The 26575-nt window shown below is 43.5% G+C and overlaps 1 protein-coding gene and 1 long non-coding RNA gene across 3 annotated transcripts in view; one reads left to right on the top strand and one right to left on the bottom strand.

Moving 5' to 3' along the window:
- Positions 1-26575, top strand: part of LOC120374605 — an 84185-nt gene that overhangs the window by 16046 nt on the left and 41564 nt on the right. The window contains exon 2 of the long non-coding RNA XR_005586170.1: positions 4521-4617. This is a non-coding gene — a long non-coding RNA (uncharacterized LOC120374605). The remainder of the gene's footprint in view (positions 1-4520; positions 4618-26575) is intronic.
- LOC120374603 (cytohesin 1 interacting protein) overlaps positions 12789-26575 on the bottom strand; it is a 44819-nt gene continuing 31032 nt past the window's right edge. For both annotated transcript variants that reach the window (XM_039494511.1, XM_039494510.1), the window contains exons 4-8: positions 25386-25488; positions 25150-25243; positions 19882-19951; positions 15080-15146; positions 12789-14343 (exon numbers count right to left, since the gene is read on the bottom strand). In XM_039494511.1, coding sequence (XP_039350445.1) covers positions 13877-14343; positions 15080-15146; positions 19882-19951; positions 25150-25243; positions 25386-25488 — 801 coding nt within the window. In that variant the 3' untranslated portion in view covers positions 12789-13876. The remainder of the gene's footprint in view (positions 14344-15079; positions 15147-19881; positions 19952-25149; positions 25244-25385; positions 25489-26575) is intronic.

The following is a 26575-nucleotide window of genomic DNA, read 5'->3' as shown; positions in this document are numbered from 1 at the left end:
GATAAGTTCATACTCAGGGTGGTTATCCCCCCGCTGTTTGCACTCCTGTTGCTACATACTATTTTTAACACCCCCGATCTGATTGAGCTAGTGCAAGGGTGTCTCCTCGAGCTGGTTTCTACACCTCTATCTCAAAATGCAGATGTACCATTTAAAAAGTTATGAGATTTAAGAACATAAGAATGACCATACCGGGTCAGATCAAAGGTCCATCTAGCCCAGTATTCTGTCTTTCCACAGTGGCCAATGCCAGGTGCCCCAGAGGGAATGAACAGAACAGGTAATCATCACGTGAGCCATCCCCTGACGCTCATTCCCATCTTCTGGCAAACAGAGGCTAGGGACACCAGCCCTGCCCATCCTCGCTAATAACCATTGATGGACGTATCCTCCATGAACTTATCAAATTCTTTTTTGAACCCTGTTATAGTCTTGGCCTTCACAACATCCTCTGGCAAAGAGTTCCACAGGTTGATTGTGCATTGTGTGAAAAAAATATTTTATTTTGTTTGTTTTAAACCTTCTGCCTCTTCATTTCATTTCGTGACCCCTACTTTTTGTGTTATGAGAAGTAAATAACACTTCCTTATTTACTTTCTCCACGACTCTTGATTTTATAGACCTCTATCATATCCCCACTTAGTCATCTCTTTTCCAAGCTGACAAATCCCAGTCTTATTAGTTTCCCCTCATACAGAAGCTATTCCATACCCCTAGTCATTTTTGTTGCCCTTTTCTGAACCTTTTCCAATTCCAATATCTTTTTTGAGTTGGGGCGACCACATCTGCATGCAGTATTCAAGATGTGGGCATACCATAGATTTATGTAGAAGAAATATGATATTTTCTGTCTTATTATCTATCCCTTTCTTAATGATCCTCAACATTCTGTTCACTTTTTAACTGTCGTTGCACACTGAGTGTTTTCAGATAACTATCCACAATGATTCCAAGATCTATTTCTTGAGTGGTAACAGCTAATTTAGACCCCATCATTTGATATGCATAGTTGGATTATGTTTTAATGTGCATTACTTTGCATTTATCAACATCTAATTTCATCTGCCATTTTGTTGCCCAGTCACCCAGTTTTGTGAGATCCTTTTGTAGCTCTTTCCTGTCTGTCTGGGACTTAACTATCTTGAGTAGTTTTATATCATCTGCAAACTTTGCCACCTCACTGTTTACCCTCTTTTCCAGATGATTTATAAATGCCGAATAGGACTGGTCCCAGTACAGACCCTTGAGGGACACCACTATTTACCTCTCTCCAGTCTGAAAACTGACCATTTATTCCTACCCTTTGTTTGGATTTAGTTTGGATAAACGCTTATGCAAATTTTGGGCATGACGTCTGCACTTGTTCCACATAGGATTGTGTCCACCTTTTGCCTGATTTATCTGCCATTTACTTTGCAGGAACAGGAAATCCATGATAGCAATAGCACTGGCTATGCTATAGGGCTAACAATTCTTCAGGTTGCTGGGCAGAACAATTTTCCTTTTAAACTATTCAAAATAATGGAAAAAGGCAAAAAAAGATCAGAGCCAATGTTAAAGAGCTCCATAGGATAGTATTTCTGGTTCCAGCCTGAGAGGGAGGCACAACCACCGCTTCCACTGTCATTCCATCCAGTGTAGGTAAATCATGTCTTGGGCAGAAGAACTGCCTATGAAACAGCTGGAGGTTAGTACTTACTGGCTGGCAACTTCAGTCATAGCATGGGGAAGTATTTTCTTTCTCTGCAAATTAAAAAAAAGTCAGTTTAGGGTGATGAATTCAGGGACACATTAGGCTATAATGCCTAAATATGCTGGGTAGATAAATCTTTGACAGCAAATGGAACCAGAAAAACACAACATTCCTCCTGGAAATCATTGTTGTAGGTTTCCATGTGGCTGCTAATGTAAAAAGTACAGTAGTTGTTTATTTTGAGCTATTTGTCTTTGTGGTTTATGTTCTTCAGCCCTTCAAAGTAACTTTGCACAGGAACTGATTAACTGTCCATCAGCTGGGTTTTAGTTGTCATGGTGACAAGCAGTAGGAAAGGTATGTTAGCACCTAAATATTCATAGCATTATTAAACTCACAGAAGAAGTAGATTTAAGGTCTTCCACCAAAAGTATTGATTTATAATGTTAAAGGCTGTATATCAGATCTATGAATAGCATAGTATTGCAAGTAGTTTAGGGGCCAGAATTACACAGGTGTGTAGGTGCCCAAAGATACACATAGTCACCTGGTGGGATTCACAAAAGCACCTAAGCAGGCTAGGCAGCTAACACCCATTGAAAGTCAGTGGGAGCTGGGCACCTAACCTGCTTAGGCACTTTTGTGAGCACCACGAGGTGCCTGTCTGCATCTTTAGACACCTACACACCTTTGTAAGTCTGGCCCTATATGTTTATCAAGACTGGGTCACCTGGTTTCACCTAGAGTAAGCCCCCAGCTGCAGCCTGATGGTTTAAGAAGGACACCTGAGACTTCATAGGTTTGGCATATCTCAGCCTTCTTTAGGCAGGATCACTTAGGGCAAAGATTTACCGATAAGGTTGTTCTGAACTTTCAACCCACAGTCAGCAGAAACGGGCATACTGTGGTGACACACGTGCTGGGTGCTTTCTAACAAGCAGAGCTGGAATGGGAGCATTCGGTTACTGACAATGTTTAGCAATCCATATAGTCCACCTTATGACGGATGGTGGTGGCTGAAAGTAATATACATGAAATTTTAGTGTATCCCAAATGCTTAGAATTCGGAGCTGGCAAATTAGTGGCCCATCATCAGTGACTATTTCTTCTGGAATGCCAACATGGGAAAGGATGTCCTTAACTTTTTTATCACTTGTTGACTAGTGGGAAAAACACTTGCTACAAAGCTGGGAAACTAGTCATTTCTTACCAGATAGATATATTCCTTTCCATAGCATAGGTCACATGCTGTTCTTTGTCAAAAGACCTGCTGATTATCTCTGTGAATCTGAGAGCTTGTTTGAGTGGGGTTCTGGTCATTTTGCTCAGGGTTAGAAAACATGGTGGTAAAAGTGTATGAGCCCATTCTACATTGGTATTTCACCATGCCACTTCATTGACGGTGAACTATGGGTCTGAATTTTGCTAATGTGCCATGTGCACCTTGGGATTTCTTCAGCTCCATTTTGTGGGCTTAGGTGGACCACGCTGGCTGCTCCCTGCTATGCACACAGCGTGACCACAGAAAGACTAAAGCGCCTATCAGAAGTGAAAGAAGTGCACATTAGAATGGTCACTGCTCCATGTGATTCATTACTGTGTCATTTTGGGGTGGTTTCTTGGGCCATTTCAAATTATACTTACCCCATATTCTTTCCAAAGTGCACATCAGAATGTTTTCTGCATTCTCCTTGATGGTGGATGAACATTTTGTACGAATGATTCATCGCACAACTACACTGGAAACAATTTATCTTCTTTTCCAGCTATTACTGTGAAGATACAATTCAAGCAGGTTGCTGGCCAGTGTGGTTGCAACATTTTATGTTGCAGCAACAACTGGTTTTATTCCTAGAAAATGCAGAATTAGAGTAAGTGTTGCAAGCATATTAAAGCACTGTAATCCACTAATTTGTGAGAGGTGACTATGGTGAATTCCAAAATAATCTCTACATGAGAATTACTCTATCTAATGCTTGTGAATTTGTGTATACACACACACACACCATTGGCTGAAGACAGTCCCCTGCCAAGTGGTAGATGACTGGGTGTGGTACTTGTAAAACATCAATACGAGGAAGGAAGTGTCTGGTGTTAAAGCCAAAAATAAAAAAACAGAAGTGAAAGCATTAAGGTAGAAAAGATACAGCAATCCATGAGAGGGGTGCATTTAAATGTTCACTGTAAAATGACAGCAGCACAACCAGTGGAAAACTGATATGGAGCAGCAACAAGAAATCTAGAAAGAAATATACTCAAGTCCTTCAGCACTCCATAGGAATGGATCTTAATTGTGGGAAGAGAAATACATTTTTTTTAGATCATCATGTATATGGAGCCAGAATCATTTTCTGTTTGCATCCTCAAATGTCCCCATCAGAAGCCTTGGTCCATTAGAGAGCTTTGGACAAACTTCAGTAATGGAGACAGTAGATTGAAAGAGTAAACAGGATCCGAGGGGGCTATGAGGGTCATGAGGAACATCCACGCTAGCTAGAGAGAAAGAGGCTATTGCTGAGTGAAAAAAACCTGGGGACCACTCTTATAATGGATCACATGGGCTTGGGGGGCATCAGAAGGTGCTCTTACTATAGGCTTTGTCCTGTAAATCGATTGATGTCCATTACACAAAATTTAAAGACTCCCATTGACTTCAATGGGTTTTGGATGTTAGCAGAAGCTTCTCTTATCACTACAGAATGCACTTCAGCAAAGGCCTGCCCACTGTGGTACCATACAAATGTTTGATTTTGTACCAAGGAGGAAACGTTGTGGGGTACTGTTCTTAAAAAAAACAAACTTTGCCCTCTGTGTCCTTTAAATGTAGGTGCTGATCCTATTCTAGTCTGAGAAAAAGGCAAAGCCTGTTTTGCTCTACAATCAAGCCCAAAAGCTTTAAGAACTGTCTATTCCTGACACCTCTGGTAAGTCAGCCTGCTTCAGCCTAGTTACCACTAAGTAACTGAAATCAGAGGCCGTAGCCTATGATTCTGTCTCAGTTTTACACCATGTTTACAAAGTAAAGTAAATGATGGCTTAGCTGAGGGCCTCTTATAGGGTCAGGCATAGTAGCAACGAGCAAATTAAACAAACCAGTTTTGTTTTATAGGGAATTTCATTCTTTCAGAACAGCAGCTCTTATTTCCTTCTTTAGGAACCTCAAGTTGCCCTCTTTATCTGCAGAGGATAAGCCAAGTATAAGGTAATCCCTTAACTCTTAGGAAATCAAGCGAGCCATTAAAACCTATAATCAGTTAAAGCGTCTCCTTTTCTGAAGAGACACAGTGTGCCTTTCATACAATGACAGCCTCCTGCTGACCCTCTGAACTGCCTGGTCCTAATTCTTACCCCAAAAGCCAAGTAAAGAATCATTCAGGGCTATGTGTTCTACAAAAATATAGCCAACCCACATGCCACAAAACATTAACCAACCAGCTTAAACCTCTGGCAGTGATTTACAGGGGCAGTTCATACAAGCTGTTTCTCTGGCATGCTCAATGGTTTTCCCCGGTGATTCAAGAAGTTAAAACCTTCACTCTAGCCTTTAATGCTTAACATGAAGAAAGTTTTCAGTCTGGGGGTTCATTTGCTGGATGAATATCCCCTTTTTATAGCATCAACCACTTCAGCTGGGTATTCACATTCCTGACACACTGGCATGTGTGCCCCTTTTTTGCATTTGCTATGGAACATTTAGGCCTGGACTACACTAGCGGGGAGCGGGTTCAAACTAAGATATGCAACTTCAGCTACGCTATTCACGTAGCTGAAGTCAAAGTATCTTAGTTCAACTTACCTGGTCATCCTCACGGAGGCGAGTTGACTGCCGCGGCTCCCCCGTCGACTCCACTTACTCCTCCTGCCAAGGTGGAGTACGGGCGTCGATTAGCGGATCAATTTATCGCATCCAGACAAGACGCGATAAATCGATCCCCAATACATTGAACACTACCTGCCGATCTGGCGGGTAGTATAGACATACCCTTAGTAGCAGTGCTGGGACAGAATGTAGAATCCATGGTGAGAAAGTCTTACTGGTGAGAGAAAACAATGGGACAGTGTACTTTTTGGTTGATGCCCCTACTGTTTTGTGTTTCTAAATTGGAAAACTGCTTTTGAGGTGTTGTCATTATTACAAGCTGTTTTTGGGAACTTCAGAATAAGTTTTCATAAATCATTGCTGGACTTCTCCTACCTAGCTCTCTACTTTGAAACTACTAACACTATTTTTAGTTATGCTTTATAGCATTTTGTCTTTCATACGCCATAATTCTTACATGGTATCTACAAAGCTAGTTTGTCCAAACTACGGCCATAGGTGAAAGCTGTTTTTGAACAGACGGATAACTGCTGTTTTTTGTGTGTTCTGGCAAATTCAAATGTGCTATTTCTCCACTATGTTTTCTAACAAACTGCTCTTTTCAAACACTAGGGCAAATGATACTGAAAAGCTAAACAGGAATTGTCTAAAATGCATTAAAAATAAACTCAGAACTAAGTTACCCAAATTACAGCTTCCTAAACTAAAGTTAGTATGCTATCTTACTGTACACCATGTGAATGTGCGGCCTTACTGTCTTGGACAGTGATTATGCCAGATCTCATATAACTGAGGAGGGTTATGCCTGCTTAGGACTTGGGCAGGAGATCTTCAAGGAACAGCCAACATGTTACAAGTAGTAAGGGTACAGTGGCATTCTGTTCTGCGAGTCCATATGAATAGTGTTAGGGGCACAGTGCTGCTGGAGGGTTTGGGGTTTTTTTTCCAAATAAAACTTAAAACCAAGAGTTTCACCACAATGATGTCATGATACTTTTTGCCAGTTAGCTCTAGTGCCCCAAGCTAATACCAGTTTGGGTGATTATTATACTTTCTACCTTTTTCTCCTCAGTTAAATAGAATAAATCAGGCAGGTTTCACTTCCTATCCTACACTGATAGCTGATGTTGCTAGGCACTGTTGACCATGTCTGTATCCCGCTCCGAGGTGACTGTACTTCAGTAGTGGCTGGTGTGAGTCATATAAGATGTATGGTATATCGATCATTTTCTTAAACGCTTTAGGATCCTAGTGAATGAAAGTCACTACTGTGTATACTATAAATGTAAGTCATCAGTGATTGTCATTACCAAGTAACAGAGCTGCACATGTAGAAGTTGCAACACTTCTTGCAGAACATTAATTAACCTTGAAAAATTCCCTGGACTGGACCTTACCCACACTGATGTGACACCACCCAGAGTAGAGAACAGAATGCCCATATAGATTCTTTCATATTCAAGATATGCCAGATCACTTAAACTCACTCTGGTAATATGGTTACCTTGTAGGTCAACAAAGCAACCATCGTTCTCTCAGCAATCATTTATTTATAGATTAGTCAGACACATTAGGAAGAAGGGGAATGTTTGTAAATTTACTTGTGTAGTCCCCTCCTCTTTTAAAACACACACCACAGGATCTTTAACTTCTATCTCTGGAGTGACCTCAGCTTAAAGTATGGTTGCACTCTGAAAAGTGATGACACTGAGAGGCTCGCTGCTTATTGTCTCTGAATGGCTTCTTATAAAATGAGCTCAGTTTACAAATAAAACCATGTTTGTTTCCAATGGTCAGTGAGGAAAGGGTAGCACCATTGCGAGCTAGCTCAGGAAAGGAATTCCATGCATAGGGGTCAGCATGGAGAGGCTTGCAGGGGGAACAGATGATTTGGGTGTTAAGGATAGCATCGCTAGTGGAGCAAAAGGACTGGGGGGAGTCAAGGAGAAAGACCAGAGAGGTAGAGAGGAGGAACTATGCAAGCCCTTGAAGTGAAGGGTCAAGAGGTATGGGGAGGGATCCAAAGGAGAGATTCAAAATGTGGGGTGATGTGGCCACATCAATGGGGCAGGAGAGCAATTTTAACAGCCACATTTTTAATGGATGAGATGTAGGGATTGTACAGGACACTTGAGGTTTTCTGGGAGGCCAGACTGTACAAGGACAACTCTGCTAGCTGCTGCTGCAAAGGGGAGCAGGCCATAGCTCTGCCCTGACCACCCCTCCCCCCCCCCGTCCTGCCCCTGTGGGAAAACTGGTGCTACAGGAGGTACAGGCCTGGAGTGCAAGGACTGGCACTGTGCAGGAGAGAGGAAGGTACATTGTACACGCTCTCCACAGAACGATGCCCAATCTAACTCAGAGGGCTGGGGAATCCCAAGTGGCTCAATAAGAGGTTGCCTTTCCCAGTGTCCTGGGGAACAGTCCATTACAGAAGTGTTATGCTTATCGTAATTTCAATAATGTAGTCTACTGGCACATCATTTACATAATATAGGCTACAAACTCCTTCCAGATGCCATGTACATCTATGTTTGTGTGGGAATAAACAGTAAATAGCAATACAGGGTTGCCCATGAATAGGGACAGCCTCATAAAGAGCTCACAGCCCATGTATAGAGGCTGCACTTATACCTGTATGGGGCTGAATCCTGGGCTACTGAGCAATAGCCAGTTGCCGTGTGGCAAGTACTGCAGAGTACAAGGGCAGTAGTGATCATGGGCTGCTCCTTTCTTTGTTCATGAGTGTGTGCACCCCTGGCCATGTCCCCAGGTCATCATCTTCATGCACCTACCCCCTGCTATTCAGTGCAAAGAGCCATTTCAGTTTGTAAACCTGTGCAGGTGCAAGACAGGGTCTAAAATGCATTCTACATGGAGAAACGTAGTCTAGAAAACATCCTTAGTTTCTTTGTTTTAGATGATATTTAGGTTACATAGAGACTCTTTTTTCTCATAATTGTCAAGCCATCTTTGAGCTTCAGCAAACACACGTAGGCAGCCTCACATGAATCTCTATCACCCACATCCTGTTTTTGATCAGCTGCACATCTTGCGTCCCTGAAGAGCTTGGTGTAAGTGTCAGATTGTGGTGAAAATAATAACCAAAGTTTGCTCACTATATGCTTGGGCGTTTGTAACAGAATTTTCTCTTTCTTCAGCATATTGGATTTCCTCAATAAGGCTTGGGTTGGCTACATAAAAGGTAGACAATAGTTAAGCCTGCACAATAATATCTCCTCTGTTGCATCTAAAAGACATGTGCAATTAACCTTGCTTAGTTGACATTCAAATGCACATAAATACTATGGGCCATGGAGATATGCCAGTTTACAGCAGCTGAGGATCTGGACTTTAATGTTTATGTCTATAGAATATTTTAAATAATTTATTTTAAAAAAAAGTTTAACATCATGCTGACATAATGCTTAAGCAAAACACCAAGCCTCTCCTTTGCCCCTCCCCCCCCCCACTGCAAACCATTCTGGTCTTTGTAAATATATTCAGAGAGATATTTTCATTCAAAATATTATTTATAAAAGAATTCCGAAGAGAAACAAAAATATATTTATTTTAAACAATTTCCATGAGTTTACTATCTAGTCTATGTTCTTTCAATACAAAGAGCTACAGTTTAGACTTTGAGGTTGTATTTGACTCAACACAAATAAAATGTCTGTTTATTGTCACAGGGCAGGGTTCCCTTATCCTGGATCCTTACTGCAAATAGTCCTCATACACACTAGTAGCAAGTTCAATGCCAAGTGCTTTATAAACATTTGTTCCCTACAGCATATGACTTTTCCTCGGGTCTTTACCTATACCAAGGCAAAGTGCAGAAGAGAGGGAGAGATCTCACCTCTCTGAGATAATGGGCTCCTTTGCCCTGCCTGCCCCTCTCCCTCCTGTCTCTCTTTTAACCATCCTCGCCTGACCAGCTGAATTCCCTGACTGGTTGGTTAATAACTTGGTACTTAACCAATATCTCATCATGTTGACTTATAAGGGGGTTCTTATCAAGTGCACACAGTCAGCCTTTAGCTACTCACATTATTGACGGTGCAAGGGTACAAACTTTCACCTTCAGGTCCAACAGGAAAGTCTGAGAACATCTGTTGCTTGTGGAGATGGTCTCAGACCAAAACCCTGGTTCCAAACACCCTCATATCTTGGGGAGAAGGAGGTCTGATGAAGGTTGGGTTGCTCCATGTGGAACAACCTCTCGAACACTAAAGGACTTGAAATCCATATTTGGATCTGAAATTTGTGGTTCTGGCCTATCTCTAGTTCCTCACTGCTGTTAAAGTGCAGCACAGAATTCAGATCCATATGTTCTGTTAAACTGATCAAGCCCAAATTAAAAGACTGACTCCAGCCATTTTCATTGCTCTGATATATAACCACCAGGGATGTAGGTAAATCCCTTACAGGGGAGAAAGGTTTTAGCTACACGGGGTGATATGTTCGAAGGGCCCCTGATCCATGTACATGCAAACCATTTTATGCAAAGCCCACCTTTGCACGTATCAGTTGCATATTCATTACCTCCCAATTTGTGGTACTTCAGCACAAATGAGAGACCCTTTTCCTGCAACAATATTCTACATTTTTAATATGAAATGGTATTTTTTACTTGTGAGTAAAATTTTAACACAACTATGGAATTCCTGTTCCTAAATAGGGTGAAATCCTGGCCCTGTTGAAATCAATGTACTTCAGTAGGGCTAGGATTCTAACCTACATGTACAGTAGACATGCTAAGAAAGAAAATATTTACTTTAATGCAGGATTTTCACTTAGAAACTTCCTATACTTAAAAGGCCTGATTTTCAGAGATGGCTTCTAACTTGGCAGGTGCAATTTTGCTTGCACAAATAACTCTGCCTCATTATTTGTACCTATATGTTGGATTGTTAGATGTCTAGGTGCTACCATGTGCAACTGCAATTATTTGCATGTGCAAGATGTGGGCCCAATTATTTGCATTTGCAAAATTGCGCCTGAATATTTGGGATTGAGGTTGAAGTGTCAGGCCCTATATGTTCTCAGAGTGGTATTATGGGCATAATTTTCAATCCAGCCTTCACTAGAGCATCACTGTGCCTGCAGTCACTTTCACTTGGACATCTAAGCATCTAATTTTTCCCACAAGACATCCTAGTGACATTGCATCTAAAAATAACTGTGGGCGAAAAACAAAAACAAAACAAGAAAGCAATTTCTGAAAATACATGTGATGTATCTTAACTTTTTGCCTGGGATTTACTGTGTTGACTCAGAAATGGACTCCAGATGCAAAAATTAGATTGGATCCAGGTGTGGGGTTATTTGAATCAAGAGCTTTGGTTTTGCTCAGTTTAAGGGCCAGCCAGGAAATTCAGAGCTCAGCTGGATCAAGGGTTGGACTTTGAACCACCAGAGACATGGGAATTTAGGGGGTTAAAGCACAAGTTCAATTTTTAGCATAATAATAAACATATATGTTAAACTGAATAAACAAATGAATGTGCTTCCCGTAATAAACAGAGCAATGAAGCTTCCCCCATGTTCATGTAATGTTTCCCTTCCCTCAACTTCACATGGAGAATTGCTGTACTACAATCTTTTTAATCCTCTTAGAAAAAAATATAAAAACTATTTAAAATGTTGGTTCATGGCTCCTGTTGGTTTAACAAGCGTTGGGTGGCTAAATCACCTTGGAAGATGTGCCTTTGAAACAAATTTATCAACTAAAGGAATATTGGGTACAATGAAGGATATTCCTTTGACTTTTTGTTTGTGGTGGTGAAACTTGCTGGTTTGACTTTGATGTTTTAAACACAACTGACATCTTGTTAGAGAAATGTGTGAGGCATAAACTACCTCTTAATGCTCTTTTTTTTTTTTTGTCGTCAGTTAAAACCAAGTGAGTCATGTAAACAAAAGATATTCTTATAGATAATTACATTCACACTTCTTCCATCTATGCTATGTTTTGAAAAGTTTTGCCACAGTTTAGAGGACTTAATTTGTGCTTAATCTATTATAAGTGTTATGCACATATAATGCCTGATATATACATAAAGTGTCTCCTTTCCTTCCCATTCTATATCCAAACTTATTAAATAATTTCCTATAATCTTGGGTAACCGATCCCTTCCATCTTCATTCCATATGCTATAGAAATCTTTAGTCCTAAAAAAACCTAGACAATTGCTGACCCTTTTGTTTCAGCAGCAGTAAAACACCAAAATACTGTATAGAGAGTTCCATGAAGTCCTTAAGAGTGCAAGCTTGTTTATGGGGTTTGAATCCCAAAAGGCACACTTCCCTGACACTGATTTTAAGGAGTTTTTGAAGGTGAGACTGAAATCTCGCATTCCATTCAGAAACAAAACAAAATCCCATTGGTAACTGCAGGACATCCCATGAGAATGGCATAGGAAGGGATGTACTTATTTCTATGGGACCTTGAAGAAGGAGAATTCATTTGATGTACTGTATTTAGGTCATTGTTCGCTGATCAATATTTTCTCAAGACTGCTGAAATTCTCATATGCTTCTTTGACTGCAACAATCTCAGTTGGTGACAGTGAAGAAGCATAACCTTTAAATTACTTGTTACTGAGCCTGACATATGCACAGTACAGGGAAATATGTTTTCAATAAGCCTGATTAGAATTTCAGAAACAAGTGACAGGAGTTAGAGACATGTCACTATAAGCAGGGATAATGGGCCCACCTGAGCTGTCATAGCAGGGTCTTGAAGCAGAGAAAACACAAAAGCAGTCAGACTATATCACTAGTTTTCCAGAACCTTGTGCTGCCATTCGGTTTTCCTTTTCTTTCTATTTTCAATCAGTTCACCCTGGAAGACTCCTTTTCTGGCATCTCATTCCAAATCACTGAAATCTATCCCAAACCGTTGGTTACCAAACTACTGCAATGGATGTTATTTTGCTCTGTACACATCTGTCCAGTATTTCTTTGGTGTTCACCATTTCAATGATCTTTGTCATCACGGCTGCTAAGTACAAGGTCAATTCATGTCACCGAAGCTAATGTCAGTCCGATACCAGCAGCACCAGAAAGCCACTTCCTCTCTCTTTCTATACTACCGTGCAGCTGCAGATCAAACAACATACCTCAGTTGAATACCTCCCCCAAACATACTCAATCATAGTCCAAGGAGTGTGGCTCTGCAGTTGTCTCATATTTCAGATACCCCCTCCATTTTTTAAGCCAATAACCCTTTATGCTTTTCTCCACCAATTTTTAGAAAACTGAAATGTTTTGACTCCCAAGTTCATTTACGTTCAATGGCCCCAGTTTGTCCACTACACCCAGATGAATGAAACACACACACACACACACACACACACACCATGTTTAAAAAGCTCAGTAACTCAGCTATTGTGGCCAGTCTAGTGTAAAAACAAGACAATGGTACTGAATGAGCTGCCATATGACAAAAGCTTTGGGTTGTTATCTGAGGAATCATGTAAGTTTGTGAGTGACCCTAGATTTCAAATTCCCTGTGATGGTAAAGACCTAGCATGATATATCAGTGATTTCAACCATGAGGACCAGACAGGTCTGAAAGTGTGGGCCATAGGTTATGATTTGTGTTAAAATATTAGTATGAAGAGACAAGAAAAATCCCAATGATATCCTAGGAGTTACTGCTATGCCCTGCAGTGTGTGCATGCTGTCCTATGGGCGTGACTGACTGGAGAAATGTGGTCTCTAGCTTACTGATTGGAATGACAATTGCATTTAAATAAAAGTCCCTAGTCTCTGCTTCAGAAACTCAAATATACCCTAGTCTGAGCCACAGCACAGGCAACAAGGTTAACAAACATACAAGTAAATCCTTCAGACTTCTAGTTACTGCACTTCTTTTCACAGTTTTGTTCTTCTGTGGTGTGCACATTTGTATACATGGTGCCTGATCCTGCTCACGATGGGACTTCTGCCAATGATTTCAGCAGCAGCAGGCCCTTTATTAAAGTTCTTTGAAGAATATAATATTTGGCTCGCTAACATAGGAAATAAATAGCTGTAACTCTCACACAGAGAGGACGACATTGGTAACACAAGGGTCGATGGGGAGGTTCTGCAAAGCTTTTCCACAAACCAAAGTTAGTCCCTGAAAATCTGTTCTATACTAACAAAGCTGGGTCCACAGTGTGCTAGCTGCATTCAAGAATTACAAAAAAAATCAGCACTTTAAATAATGTCAGTCCTGTCATAAGGTTATATCAGGGGGAAATGTGTGGCTGGGTGAGTCAGTATGAATCCTGGGCACTATGTGGTTTTACTGCTGCAGTTTCTGCCTATGGATACTAACACCGTCCTTGGTACTGAAGACGATGCTTAAGATGTCAGACACGACTTTCCTCCTCTTCAACCGCTCGGTGAAGACCTGGAATGAATTTTAAAAGCTGCTTTCGGACACTTCCTCTCCTATTTTTCCGTGGGAGTGTTCCAAAAATATTTGAAAAACTGCCTCCCTCCCATGAGGGCGACATTGATCCGCTGCTAGCCAGACTGATGCTTCTGTTCCTCCTCAGTGAATATTTCCCTACTGCAGTGTCATTGTCCCTCGAAAAGAAGCAATCGTCATCTGTGCTCGACTGCCGGCTCAGAGTCTCATGAGCAGAATCCTCAAAAACACAGGTCTGGTAGAAACTATCCTCACTGTCCACTGTCATTGAGCTTAGCCGGCTTTTACAGCTGCTTTCACTGGAGAATCGGGGTTTAATTGAGAAGGCAGGCCTTGGTGAAGCACAACTACCACATAAATTGGACTCCAATTCCAGGGTGTCAAAGTTGTTGTCATTCACCTCCCCTAGGAAAAAAAGGTATAAAAGCAGCGACATTATACAACGTAAATTACGGTAAAGACCAGAGCACAGGAAGTTTGTGTATCAAAGATAATCTACAACATCGCAATCTGAACTTCCCAAAGTGACATTAGAGAGATATGTTACTGGCAATTCACGCCTACATGTTTGGCTGGTTGAAGAGAGCTGCACAAGGCACGTCAACAGTTTTATTTTGTCTCCCCTAGATTTCTCTGTTCTTCCTTACTGTCATGGTATCAGCTTTTTTCCAGCCAGAGAGATGGGGAAGAGACCCATGGATTTATCATGCCATCTTAGAACATTGATCTATCAAGTCCAGTGTCCTGCCTCAGGCAGTGGCCAATAACTGATACTTTAGAGGAAGGTGTATTAGCTGTGTACCTATCACTTCCCCCTAGATAAACAGAATGAAGGTCATTCCCTGAGTCAGTCAGTAAGGGAAGGGAGGAGAAAAGTGTGTAACCAATGCCAACTTCTGTTTTCTAGAATTCATACAAATGACCTTTTGTTCTGCACCAGCCAAGGAGACAGACATCCCCATTCATTAATCCCTGAAACAGTTTTTCCACCCAGTACCCTCATTAACAGGGAAAAATAAGCCAAATGAAAATTAGACCCAAGCAAACACCTGCTTTCGACTGAGCACACAGAATTTCTGCCGAAGAAGCTGTGACGGTCATGAAACGTACTGTGGTTTCCTAACAGGAAATCAAAACTTACCATGCAGCAAGCGTTGTTCCTGTAATTGCAGAGATCGGAACTCCACCCATTTTTCCTGCAAAGTTTGCTGTGAAAGGTAAATTGTGAATGATGATTAGCACTAACTTTCACAATGTCAAGCTTGTTTAGAGAAATGGTGTATTCAGAAAAACTGCAGCTTAGTTCTAGGAAGCAGGTACTTTCAATAAAGTGTATGTTCTCTTACCAGTTGTATTAAGAGAGCCTGCTTGAAAATTAGTAAGTTTCTCCCAGAAACAAATTATTCTGTTAATTTTTGTTTGACTTTTGCTGATGCACCTAACACATGCTATTATGAAGTATTATCTGGGTTCTCTTATTACCCATAGATATGATAACACTAGTTATTTGAAGCCAGGTTCACCTCCTAAAAGAAGAGAATGCAAAAGTTCAGAGGCATGAAACTATAACTACCTGTACCAACAGCATTTTAATACTATCTGTACATCCTATAATAGAAGCAGATAGCATCTTTGAAGCAAAAGCCATAACTGTAGTGCAATAACTATATAATAATCACCAGCAAGGACAGTATCTAGTGAAACTCATTTGCCAAAAGAAAGGCTGGGAGAGAGATTATCTAGTAATTTGGAATAAGAAGATCTTCAGAATTTCCAGCATTGGTTGCTGTATTAAAATTGCCAATCATCCCACTGTGATGCCAGCATCATGGGCTGTTAGGCACTGTGTTCTGGATACTGAAAAATGCTCAGCTACCATTTAGTCACCAAATTGAATGACCAGATTTTTCAAAAAAGCTCAGCACATCAGGAGCCCAACACTTTTGAAAAATGTTGCCCTGTTAAGTGTCCAAGTGGAAATCTGTCCCCGGTTGTGGGAGCTAAGCTCTTAAAAACAAGGCACATGTGCTTCTCTTGCTTGTTCTGCCATGAGCAATGTCCTGATGTCATGGTTAGCAACAGCACTTTCAGTCTGATACCTATAAAGGATGATCTAGCCTGATGTTGCTCAACATTTTTGCTTCCTCCCTGCTGCATGCTTATCTAGACACATCTCAAATGCAGTTACAGATTTTAATTAAAACTATAAAACCTGTAACATTTTGCTTTAAGGTGGATGCAATAGTGCCATCTGCAATGATGTAAATGAACTCAGTGCACCTATAAATAGGAGCTAGACACCGTTTCCTGATTTACATAGGCAAAAGCTTGATGTTGGATACAAATGCAAATTTTTGTTAATATCACGTGTGTGCAGACATTTGTGTGGACTGTTGTTTCAAGTGCAGTCATATTAGACTACCGCCTCCCTTCTTAATGACTAGAAGTAAGTGGATAACTGATTTTTGGTTTGGTTTGGAACCAAAAAAAAAAACCCCAAATAAAATTAGTTTCAGGTCGACACAAAACAAAGTGAATATTTTCTTTCTTGCTGCAGTGAAAAACCGTGAGAAAAAAATGTTTGGAAATGTTAGCAGCAAGCTTCTAACAAGCACTACTGAACTTTTGCAAATGGTGATTTTCAGAGGCCTATAATTTGGCCAAATCTGGGTGAATTCTCATGCGGGCAGCAAGACACCTTTTATTGATTATTCAGAATATCCAAGATTTTCCTTATTCTCATCATCACCACATCAGAGTCCCAGCTATCCCCTAATTATGGTTTCTGGCACCTAACTGAAATTTGGGAGCACTTGGACTCTCAAATAAAGGATGTGCATCCATCTGTTGCTGCCAAGATGCTAGCTAGACTTCTCTTCAGTTTGTTGGCCCAAAAGTTTAGAACACATCTCTATGACAACGCGCTTACATGTTCAGTCCCTAGTTCTGTAAAAAGGTTATTTGTATCAATCTGGCAGGTTATGTCAAAAACCAAAACAATTCTTAAACTCTAAATGTGCTTATTCTGTTTGCAGTGTAGTTGTAGCCGTGTTGGTCCCAGGATATTAGAGAGACAAGATGGGTGAAGTAATAAAAGATATTCCCTCACCCACTTTATCTCTCTAATTTGGTTTATAATGACTCTTTGTACTTGTGGTTACTTATCACATACTTTAGTAGAGTCTCAGTTATAGAAGCCTTTTTGGGGACTGATCTTTTATAAACAAAAATAAGTTTCTTACCATTGTAACCACACTAATATGAAACCAGTGGGCCCAGGCCCACAGCCGCACAATACTTTGATGTATGACAATTATTTTGTGAGGTAGTGGTTTTGCACTTCTGGGAAACTACAGTTGCCAAATTAACCCCCTTCTTGATAACAGGGCATATAGTTAAAGATGCAGCAGTTTTGCTTTATCAGTGACTTAAGCTTAGAGATGCTGTGGTCTCTGCTGTGAGGTCACAGGATGTTCAAAATGACCGGCCCTATTAGCACCATCATGGAGCATTACAATGTGGTCTGCACAGCAGCAAGAGGACTAGCCATTTTGGAAGCAGATAACGGCTTTAATTAAATCCTGAACCAGGGCAGAAAGAGGGGGATGGGGTTAGATTCTGAATCTGGAAAGGGAAAGGAGGGAGATGAATTTCATATTTAACAAATCCACTTAGCAGGGCTAAAGTTCGGCTGCTAAGAAACAGGTTGGGGATATTTTAAATCCATCACTGTAAAGTAAGTCGCTCTGTCCCACCTGCTGTTTGTCAAATCAAAATGTACATGGGGATATCACAAAGCACAGTAACTTTATGATGTTTTTCTTAGGCTCAGATGCTTTTCAAAGCTTTTATCTGAGAAAGCGAGAGATCAATTGTCAGGCAGTTTATCCCAGCCTGTACCACTAACAGTAATGGACTCTATAACGGACATAATAATCAACTGCTGTGGTCTCATTAATCACAGCAATTAAATGTCTGGATCTATGACTTGGCTTATTTCTAGTTCTTTCTGGACTAGGTGGTGGTGGCTGCTTGCATACTTAGATGATTTAATCGAGGTTGGGGTTGCCATCCCAACATCTGGGTCATTTGGAGGTCAAACTGAGGTGGTGGCCCCATGTGATGTAAGCAACATGCTGGGCATGTGTAGTTCCCCTACCTCCCTAAATCTCCTAACACTGAGGGACAGGGCAGAACATGGTAGATTGCATAAAAGCAGCACTGTATATGAAGGAGCTTTGCCTCAGAGTCAGCGTTACAAAGGAGCACCTGGTAAATATTATTATTAGAGTAGCTGCATTACATAGCACCCAGAGGTCCCAAAGGAGAGTGAGAGATAGTCCCTGCCTTTATATTCTAAATGAAGACAAAGGAGAAACAGGAGCACAGAGACTTGCCCAAGGAGACACAGCAGGCCAGTGGCAGAACAGGGAACAGAGCCCAGGTCTTCTGACTTCCAGTCCAGTACCCTATCCACTAAACCATCCTGCTCTGAGAAACCCAAAGAAAACCCAACTTTGCTGTAATTCATTGGGAGATCAGATGTATTTTAATAGTTTTAAACAGGCGCTTTCTACTTACTACTTCTGGGACACTTTAAAAATTTAAATTCTTGACTAAAATTAATCTGTTTAAATTACAAACAAACACTTTAAAGGCCGAGTACTTTCCTTGTAATGAGAGAGTAAGTGGGCACCATTGTGGTCTCAGTTACACTCCACTGAAATCATTAGTGTCACTAGTGAGAGGTGAATCAGGCCCAGCATTATTTAAAAGAAAAGTAAAACAGTAAAGAGGATGGGTCAGATTCTGCTTTCAACTACACCAACTCCAGATATGTGGACACTAGTGAATGGTTTGTCTACATCAGACAGGTATGTTAATTGGATCAACTTGATGACTTAACTTGTACACATAGGGTACGTCTACACTGAAATTAAAAACCTGCAGCTGGCCCATGTCAGCTGACTCAGGCTTCCGGGGCATGGGCTGTGGGGCTGTTTAATGGCAGTGTAGATGTTCAGGATGGGGGGAGGGTTGTTTTTTTTTTTTGTTTGTTTTTTTAACTCTGTGAATTCCATGGCATGGTACAAAACTGCTGGTGATATTTGCTAAATACAAATCAAATTAAAAATCATACCAACTCTGTTAATAAAGAATGAATCAAAGTCTGTGTCATAATACCTAGCTCTTGCCCATTACTGACACTGACATGGCAGAGATTATTATAGGTTTACAGAAGTAGAAGTAATTCTATCATCTAGATATTTTAGGTACTTATATGGCCCTTATCACCATAGTATTTGAGTGTCTTACAAAAGCCTGTGATGTAGGGAAGTGCTATTAGCCCCGTTTTTTGGGTAGGCAACTGAGACAGAGAGACTAAGTGACTTACCCAAGGTACACAGGATGTCTGTGGCAAAGCAGAGACTTGAACCCCAATTCCCCAAGTGGCAGGCTAGTGCTCTAACCACAGTACAATCCTTCCTCTCAATCAGTCTTGAAAATATCATCCAGCAGCTTTGGGCTATCCTGAGTCAGCAAACATTCCTTAATTCTACTCCTCACACATGCTACGTATGAACAATGTCCCAAGCTAGATGACCTTAAGCAGATGATTAAATGAGGGCCTTGGGTATTTTGGGGTTCCCCTTGTGGAGAAGCATCCTCTTCACAAAGACTGCCAACACACCTGGTATCCTCGCTGGTGTAGAACTAGCAAGGTCAAAGACATAGGAAAGGAACTAGCCTCTCAGCACTTGAGGCAGGAGGGGTTGATTCATATTGGCAGGGCAATGCGAGAGGTTGGATTTCCATTGCCTGTTCCTTCTTTGTCTGCAGATAAATAGATGACTTCGGTCTTCAGGTAATCAATCTGGCACTTTTTACACACAACATATTTACATGAGACATACCGCACTTAAAAACCACATATTAAATTACCTTCAATGACTGCAGCTTGGTTTCAAGTTCCATTCTCCTAACAATCCTGGCTCCATTAACAGTCTCTAATCTGTAAAGAACAATTGTTTTCATGACTGAAACGTACAAAGACCATTTAAGCATGTATGGGTATTACATTACTACTAGTAGTTAATGTTTATACTGCAGTAGCACACAGAGGAGTCAGTAGGCACAGTAAATACCCTAAAGAGCTCACAATCTAAAAAGCAAGTGGAATATGGAGGGCTGGGGAGAGGGATGCAGTTTGGATATGTTCTCTCTCTCGAATCAGCTATTTTAAGGAGTGATGTGTTTCCTGTGTTACAGAGGAATCGAGCCACTTTGGAAAATTCCAAACACAGGAGGGTGGAGAAGCAGGAGAGGGTGAGGAGAGAGTATTGGGCCAACACAAAGAATAGTAAATATACAAAAGGGGACCCTAGGGCCAATGGGGACAAGCAGGTAAGTGTAACAGTCTTGACCAGTTAGTCTTCCTACATGTTCTATGTCAACAAGCAGTGAGAGAACTAACACTACTTACCACAAAGATCCAAGTATGTGAGTATGAGATTGAAGGGGTCTTGTAATGGCCTGGGAATTCTTCCAACGGATCATTCGATAAGTGCCTGTGACAAACAGCTTTGTGCTGATCCACTGCAAGAACCTGCCTCATGCTCAATAGTGCTTGCAAGAGTAGGGTGACGATATCCCATTTTTAAAAGAACTGTCCCATATTTAAGCCCTCCTGCAGGTGTCCCGAGTTTTTCTTAAAAACGGGCAGATTGTCCCATATTTTCTGCCTCTCCTAATCAGTACTGGCAGGTCCTCCTGCTGGCCCGATCCCTGCTTGCCAGCCACCTGCCCACCAGTGGTGAGTGGAGGGATCCTGTGGCTGACGATGGGGGTGGGTGTGCAAGGCTGGAGGGGAGGTGATTGCACTATGTGGGGCTGGTTGCTCCCCGGTGGTCTGTCAGCACAGCCCCCGTTGCATGCTGGCTCTTGGCCAGCAAGGCTCTGCCCCCTGTTCTGTTTCTGGCCGGTGCTGGCTGCGAGCTGGGGCAGCCAGCGGGTGCAGGCAGGTGCCAGGCAGCGCCAGGTTACGTGTCACCTGTGCTGCCCACCCATTGGTCCTTTACATGTTCCCCTTCCCACTGTTCTCTCCCTGTTTTGCCCCTTCTCCCTCCCCCCAACCTCTCTGCTCCTCCATATCCCCCCCGTCAGGGTGTGTCCCACTCCCAGCGCTGTGAGGAGAACCAGCCCCTGGTTAGAGCACTCAGCTCACCAGCAGCCTGGCTGGCAGGCTCCTTCCTTCCCCCACTGTCTGGTTGGGCCAGAACCCCAGGAAAGTCCAAGACCCTCCTGCCTTGGGTCCTGCCCCCAGGGGCCAGGGCTGCTTGGCCCCTAGGCACCTTCCCCTGCTGACCCACCTCTCTGACCAGGCTCTGCAGCTGCTGAAGCCCCTGCAGTCAGGTTCCCTGGGCCCTGGTGCACAATGCATCCTTAGGGCTTAACCCCTTCCTGCCCACACTATAGCCGGGGGACAGGAGGCGGCTGGGTTATGTCAGTGGCCAGCAGCAGCCCGGAGGCTTTAGCTGCCTTTTGACACTCTGTGGGCAGGAAGGGACAAGCTATTTCCAGCCACTGGGGGTGGAGGAGAGAAGAAGAGATGAGCTCTGCAAAGAGACAGGCCAGATCATCCCAGCAGCAGGGGAGGAGGAGTGGGGGGTGGGAGGGAAGGAAGCAGCTCCCGTCCCTTCCCTCCCACACAGTGCCAAAAGACTGCTGCTGGCCACATTCTGGTATGAACCCTGACAGAACTCAGGGGGGCGAAGGTGGGGGGGCATGTGACCTTGAGTGCCCAAACCACCACCACCACCACCACCCGTGTTGCCTCAGGAAGATGTGATGCCAGGTACCAAGAGAGGCAGGTCTGTCTCGGGGGCCCAGTCAGGCATGGAGGGCAGAGAGTGCCAGGCAGGGAGGGTCAGATCAGTTGGTCACCCCCCCATATGAGAGAGGTGTATGGGAGTTTGTGTGCGCATCACCTCTCCCTGTGTCTTGGGGGGAGGAGAGGGGTGTGTGCCACCCCTCCCTGTGTGAGCCCTAAAGTCTTAAAGATAAGAAGAATCCAACTGCTCAGTATTTCTTTTTAATAGGGGCTCAGTCAACTTGATATTAATTTGATTGTTTGTGCTGCCATAGGCGGCAGGTTTGTATAATTTTTGGTGGGGCCCAAAATGGTGGTGCCCCCCCGCTCCCGCCCTGTAAGCCGATATAAAATGAAGCTACAACGCGTCAGTGCCACAAGATTACAAGGGTCAATTAAAAGTGGAAAGTCAGAAGCAGCACTTGCCTACTTCAATATACAGTATTATATTTTGTTGCATCTGTTGTGATGAAGTGGGAATGTTCTTAATATTTTCTCTGAATACTGTGTGGGTGCCTCAGTTTCCCCTGCAAGATGCCAACTGAAGGTGTTGGGGACAAAGAGATCAGGTGGCCTCCTTGTCCAGAAGAGACACAGAGGCCAGAGGAGGGAGTGTCAGTTTGGAGCTGGCTGGGGAAATTGGGAGAGACCCAGAACTTGGTTCTGGGCTCCCCAACCCCCAAGATGGACCTGACAGAGGGGTTCTGTTTTCTGTACCAACAAGCTCTGTTTAAACTGTGTTCCCGTCATCTAATAAACCTTCTGTTTTACTGTCTGGCTGAGAGTCACATCTGACTGCAGAGTTGGGGTGCAGTGACCTCTGGTTGCCCCAGGACCAGCCTGGGCAGACTCACTTTGGAAAGTGCATGACGTGGAAGGGCATGCTGAATGCTCCGAGGTCAGACCCAGGAAGGTGTAAGCTTCTTGCCCTGGAGACAGTATGCTCCGAGAGAGGAGGCTCCCCCAGAGTCCTGACTGGCTTTGTATGGAGATGTTCCAAAGCATCACAGCATCCCCTTCCACACCGTGCACTTCCCAGAAGTCCGCACAGGCACTGACACTCCCTCCTCCGGCCTTTGTCTCTTTTCCAGGCATTAGGAGGCCACCTGATCTCTCTGTTCTCCAACACCTTCAGTTGGCACCTTGCAGGGGAAACTGATTTGGGAGAAATGAAGTAAAAGCTGCCCAAACCGAGCTTGAGCACTCCTGAATTTTGAGGTGTTCAAATCTGGAAGGCAGGTGCTGGGGGTGGGAGAGGGCTGTGGGCTCCATGGGGGAGCATGGCAGCAACTGTCTGGAGCTGCATGGAGCCAGATACGCTGGTCTGAGTGGCACAGTAAGCAGTTTGGGGGTTGGAGAAGAGGTAGGGAGTTCCAGGGGGCAGTCAAGGGACAAGGAGCAGGGGGAGTTGGATGGGGCAGAGGTTCGAAGGGGCAGTCAGGGGACAGGCAGCAATTGGATAGGCATGGGAGTCTAAGAGGTTTATCAGGGGACAGGTAGGGGGTGCGGTCCTGGGGGGGGAAGTTGGGTGGGGTCTCAGGAGGGGGCAGTTGGGGACAAGGAGAAGGGAGGCTTAGATAGGGGCTGAGGTCCCAAGGGGCAGTTAGGGGCAGGGGTCTCGGGAGGGGGTAATTGGGGAACAAGGACCAGTGGGGCTTAGATAGGGGGTGGAGGTTCTGGGGGGCAGTTGGGGCAGGGGTCTGGGGAGGGGGCAATCAGCGGACAGAGGCTGGGATTCAAAGGGCTCTGGGCTGCTGGCAGCCACGGGGATCCCAGAGCCCTTTAAATCCCAGCCCCGGCTGGGAGTCAGAGGACTCTGGGCTGCCTGCAACCGCAGGGAGCCCAGAGCCTTTTAAATCCCAGCCGGGGCCGGGAATCAGAGGGCTCTGGGCTGCCCACTGCGGCGGGGAGCCCAGAGCCCTTTAAATCTCAGCCGCGGCTGGGATTTAAAGGGCTCTGGGCTGCCTGCAACCGCGGGGAGCCCAGAGCCTTTTAAATCCCAGCCGCAGCCGGGAATCAGAGGGCTCTGGGCTTCCGCTGCAGCAGGCAGCCCAGAGCCCTCTGATTCCCGGCCGCGGCTGGGATTTAAAGGGCTCTGGGCTGCCTGCAAACGCGGGGAGCCCAGAGCCTTTTAAATCCCAGCCGCGGCCGGGAATCAGAGGGCTCTGGGCTTCCCGCTGCAGCAGGCAGCCCAGAGCCCGCTGGTTCCCGGCCGTGGCTGGGATTTAAAGGGCTCTGGGCTGCCTGCAAACGCGGGGAGCCCAGAGCCTATGACATCCCAGCCGCAGCCGGGAATCAGAGGGCTCTGGGCTTCCCGCTGCAGCAGGCAGCCCAGAGCCCTCTGATTCCCGGCCGCGGCTGGGATTTAAAGGGCTCTGGGCTGCCTGCAACCGCAGGGAGCCCAGAGCCTTTTAAATCCCAGCCGCCGCCGGGAATCAGAGGGCTCTGGGCTTCCCGCTGCAGCAGGCAGCCCAGAGCCCTCTGATTCCCGGCCGCGGCTGGGATTTAAAGGGCTCTGGGCTGCCTGCAAACGCGGGGAGCCCAGAGCCTTTTAAATCCCAGCCGCGGCCGGGAATCAGAGGGCTCTGGGCTTCCCGCTGCAGCAGGCAGCCCAGAGCCCTCTGATTCCCGGCCGCGGCTGGGATTTAAAGGGCTCTGGGCTGCCTGCAAACGCGGGGAGCCCAGAGCCTTTTAAATCCCAGCCGCAGCTGGGAATCAGAGGGCTCTGGGCTTCCCGCTGCAGCAGGCAGCCCAGAGCCCTCTGATTCCCGGCTGCGGCTGGGATTTAAAGGGCTCTGGGCAGCCCTGGCGGCGGCGGCGGCAGCGGCAGGGGGGCGCTCTAAGCAGGGGAGAAAAAACATTGGTGGGGCAGAGCCCCTGCTTGGGATTTATTCATGGGGCTAAAGCCCCAGAGCCCCATATAAGTCGGTGCCTATGTGTGCTGCATAGTTCTGATTGACTGCAGCTGAACTCGCTTGGATACGAGTCATTTTACCAGATGTCCCATATTCACCATAGGGAAATACGGTCACCCTATGGAAGAGCAGGGTTCAGTTCTAATTTGGGCAATTACATTCTGCATATTTGATGGGCTACGGTAACTCTGCACTTCTTGTCCTAAACTGTCACGTAGTGTGGCTTTATGATTTTGAACTTGCTACTGTGTTCCTGTCTACAGGCAGAACTGTGGATCTTATTTCATCAGCAGAATTTGATTTAATCCTTTTTGCCTTAGCATCAGAAACAGCAAATGGCGCATCAGGAAACAAGTAAACATTTCTTCTTAGGCTCATAGTGTGAGAAGGGATTAAACGAAAATGTTTGAAAAAACACTTAATTACCTTAAATAATTCCCTGAAGATTTTATCAAGTCCACCATTTGCTTGTGACTAAAACCTTCAGTGTTCACTCCATTAATATTGGCTAGAATATCACCTGGTAAATTTAAACACAAGTAAAATGAACATCTCAGGTACTCACCATTCTTTCCACAGTCTCTAAAACAAAAACTAGATGATACAGAAACAAATAGGAAAGGAACCAGAGCCACAAACCATAGGAAAACACGAATAGTTACCTGTTTGCAGGCCAGAAAGATGGGCAGGACTTTCTTCTTGTATTTTGCAGACATAAGTGCATATTTGCAGGGAGCAAGCATTTTGGTGTTGTAATCTACGTGTCTATAAATATCAAATTGACAGTGTTACCAATATTAAAACCTCAAAATCAATGTAAAAAGTTAAATATTGTCTTACAGCCCCATTAGTGCACAGTAAGTGTTCATCTTATTTTCAGTGTTTTCTTATTTTTTGTATTGCATAATGTTTTATTACTTTTGTTATCATCATAAATGAGAAGTCAGAAAGCCTGGGACAATAGGAATAGGATATTTCCTTCTTAGGAGAGAAATGCGTGGAAACAGAAAAACAATTAATAAATTATCCTTGTTTATTTTATTTACAATATGTACCATTCCTACAGAACATAGTTTTAAACCAAGATGGCTATTAAACAGTAAAAAGAATAGTTTAGGCCTATTTATAGACAAGAACAACTTGTCTTTAAATGTAGACAAGAACAATTTTCTGGTTCTAGACAACCTGGACATAGATTATTCTCTTGCTTACACTACAACAAGCTACCATCTTGTAGGATCCACTTATAACAGTGTAGAGTCTGACACAGCCTGGGAACATGGTTTTAAAAATGTTGTCCCCATCTATGCTACCATATTTCAAATATCCCATCTAATATTACCTGATGGTTAAAATGACAACAGGCTATTATGAGATAACTGAGAAGCAAGGAAAATTGAACCTACTCTTATCCTAAGTCATTTTTTAAGCTGTAAAAGCTCTGAGTCCCAAAGAGCAACATTGTGTCCACACCTGCTCCAAGAAAAAAATAGCTGCCTCTTTTTTATTTTGAAATGAACATTTATTAAATTATTTTTAAAAAATCAAGCAAAATCCATCATCTGTATCACATGTACTTTGAAAAATAGCCAGAAAGGTCATGTACCTAATCAACATCTCTGTTATCTTGCAAAGACATAAGAAATAACCAGCCCTGTTGGTTGCCTGGTAATATCAATATTTAACCACCTCTTCCTACCACAATACAGGACTGGAGCTGTGCAAAACATTAATAGTGAAACAACAATGACACCACCACTCACAATTACCATGTCCGCTTCAGGAAAAAAATTGACTGTGAAATCCTTAACAAACATCACATCTACCATGATCTCTCCACCGCCATATAGTC

This window comes from Mauremys reevesii, linkage group 11 (assembly GCF_016161935.1).
Source record: "Mauremys reevesii isolate NIE-2019 linkage group 11, ASM1616193v1, whole genome shotgun sequence".
Lineage (NCBI taxonomy): Eukaryota > Metazoa > Chordata > Testudines > Geoemydidae > Mauremys > Mauremys reevesii.
Note: the sequence above shows the minus strand (reverse complement) of the source record. Positions and strands in the feature narration are given on the sequence as shown.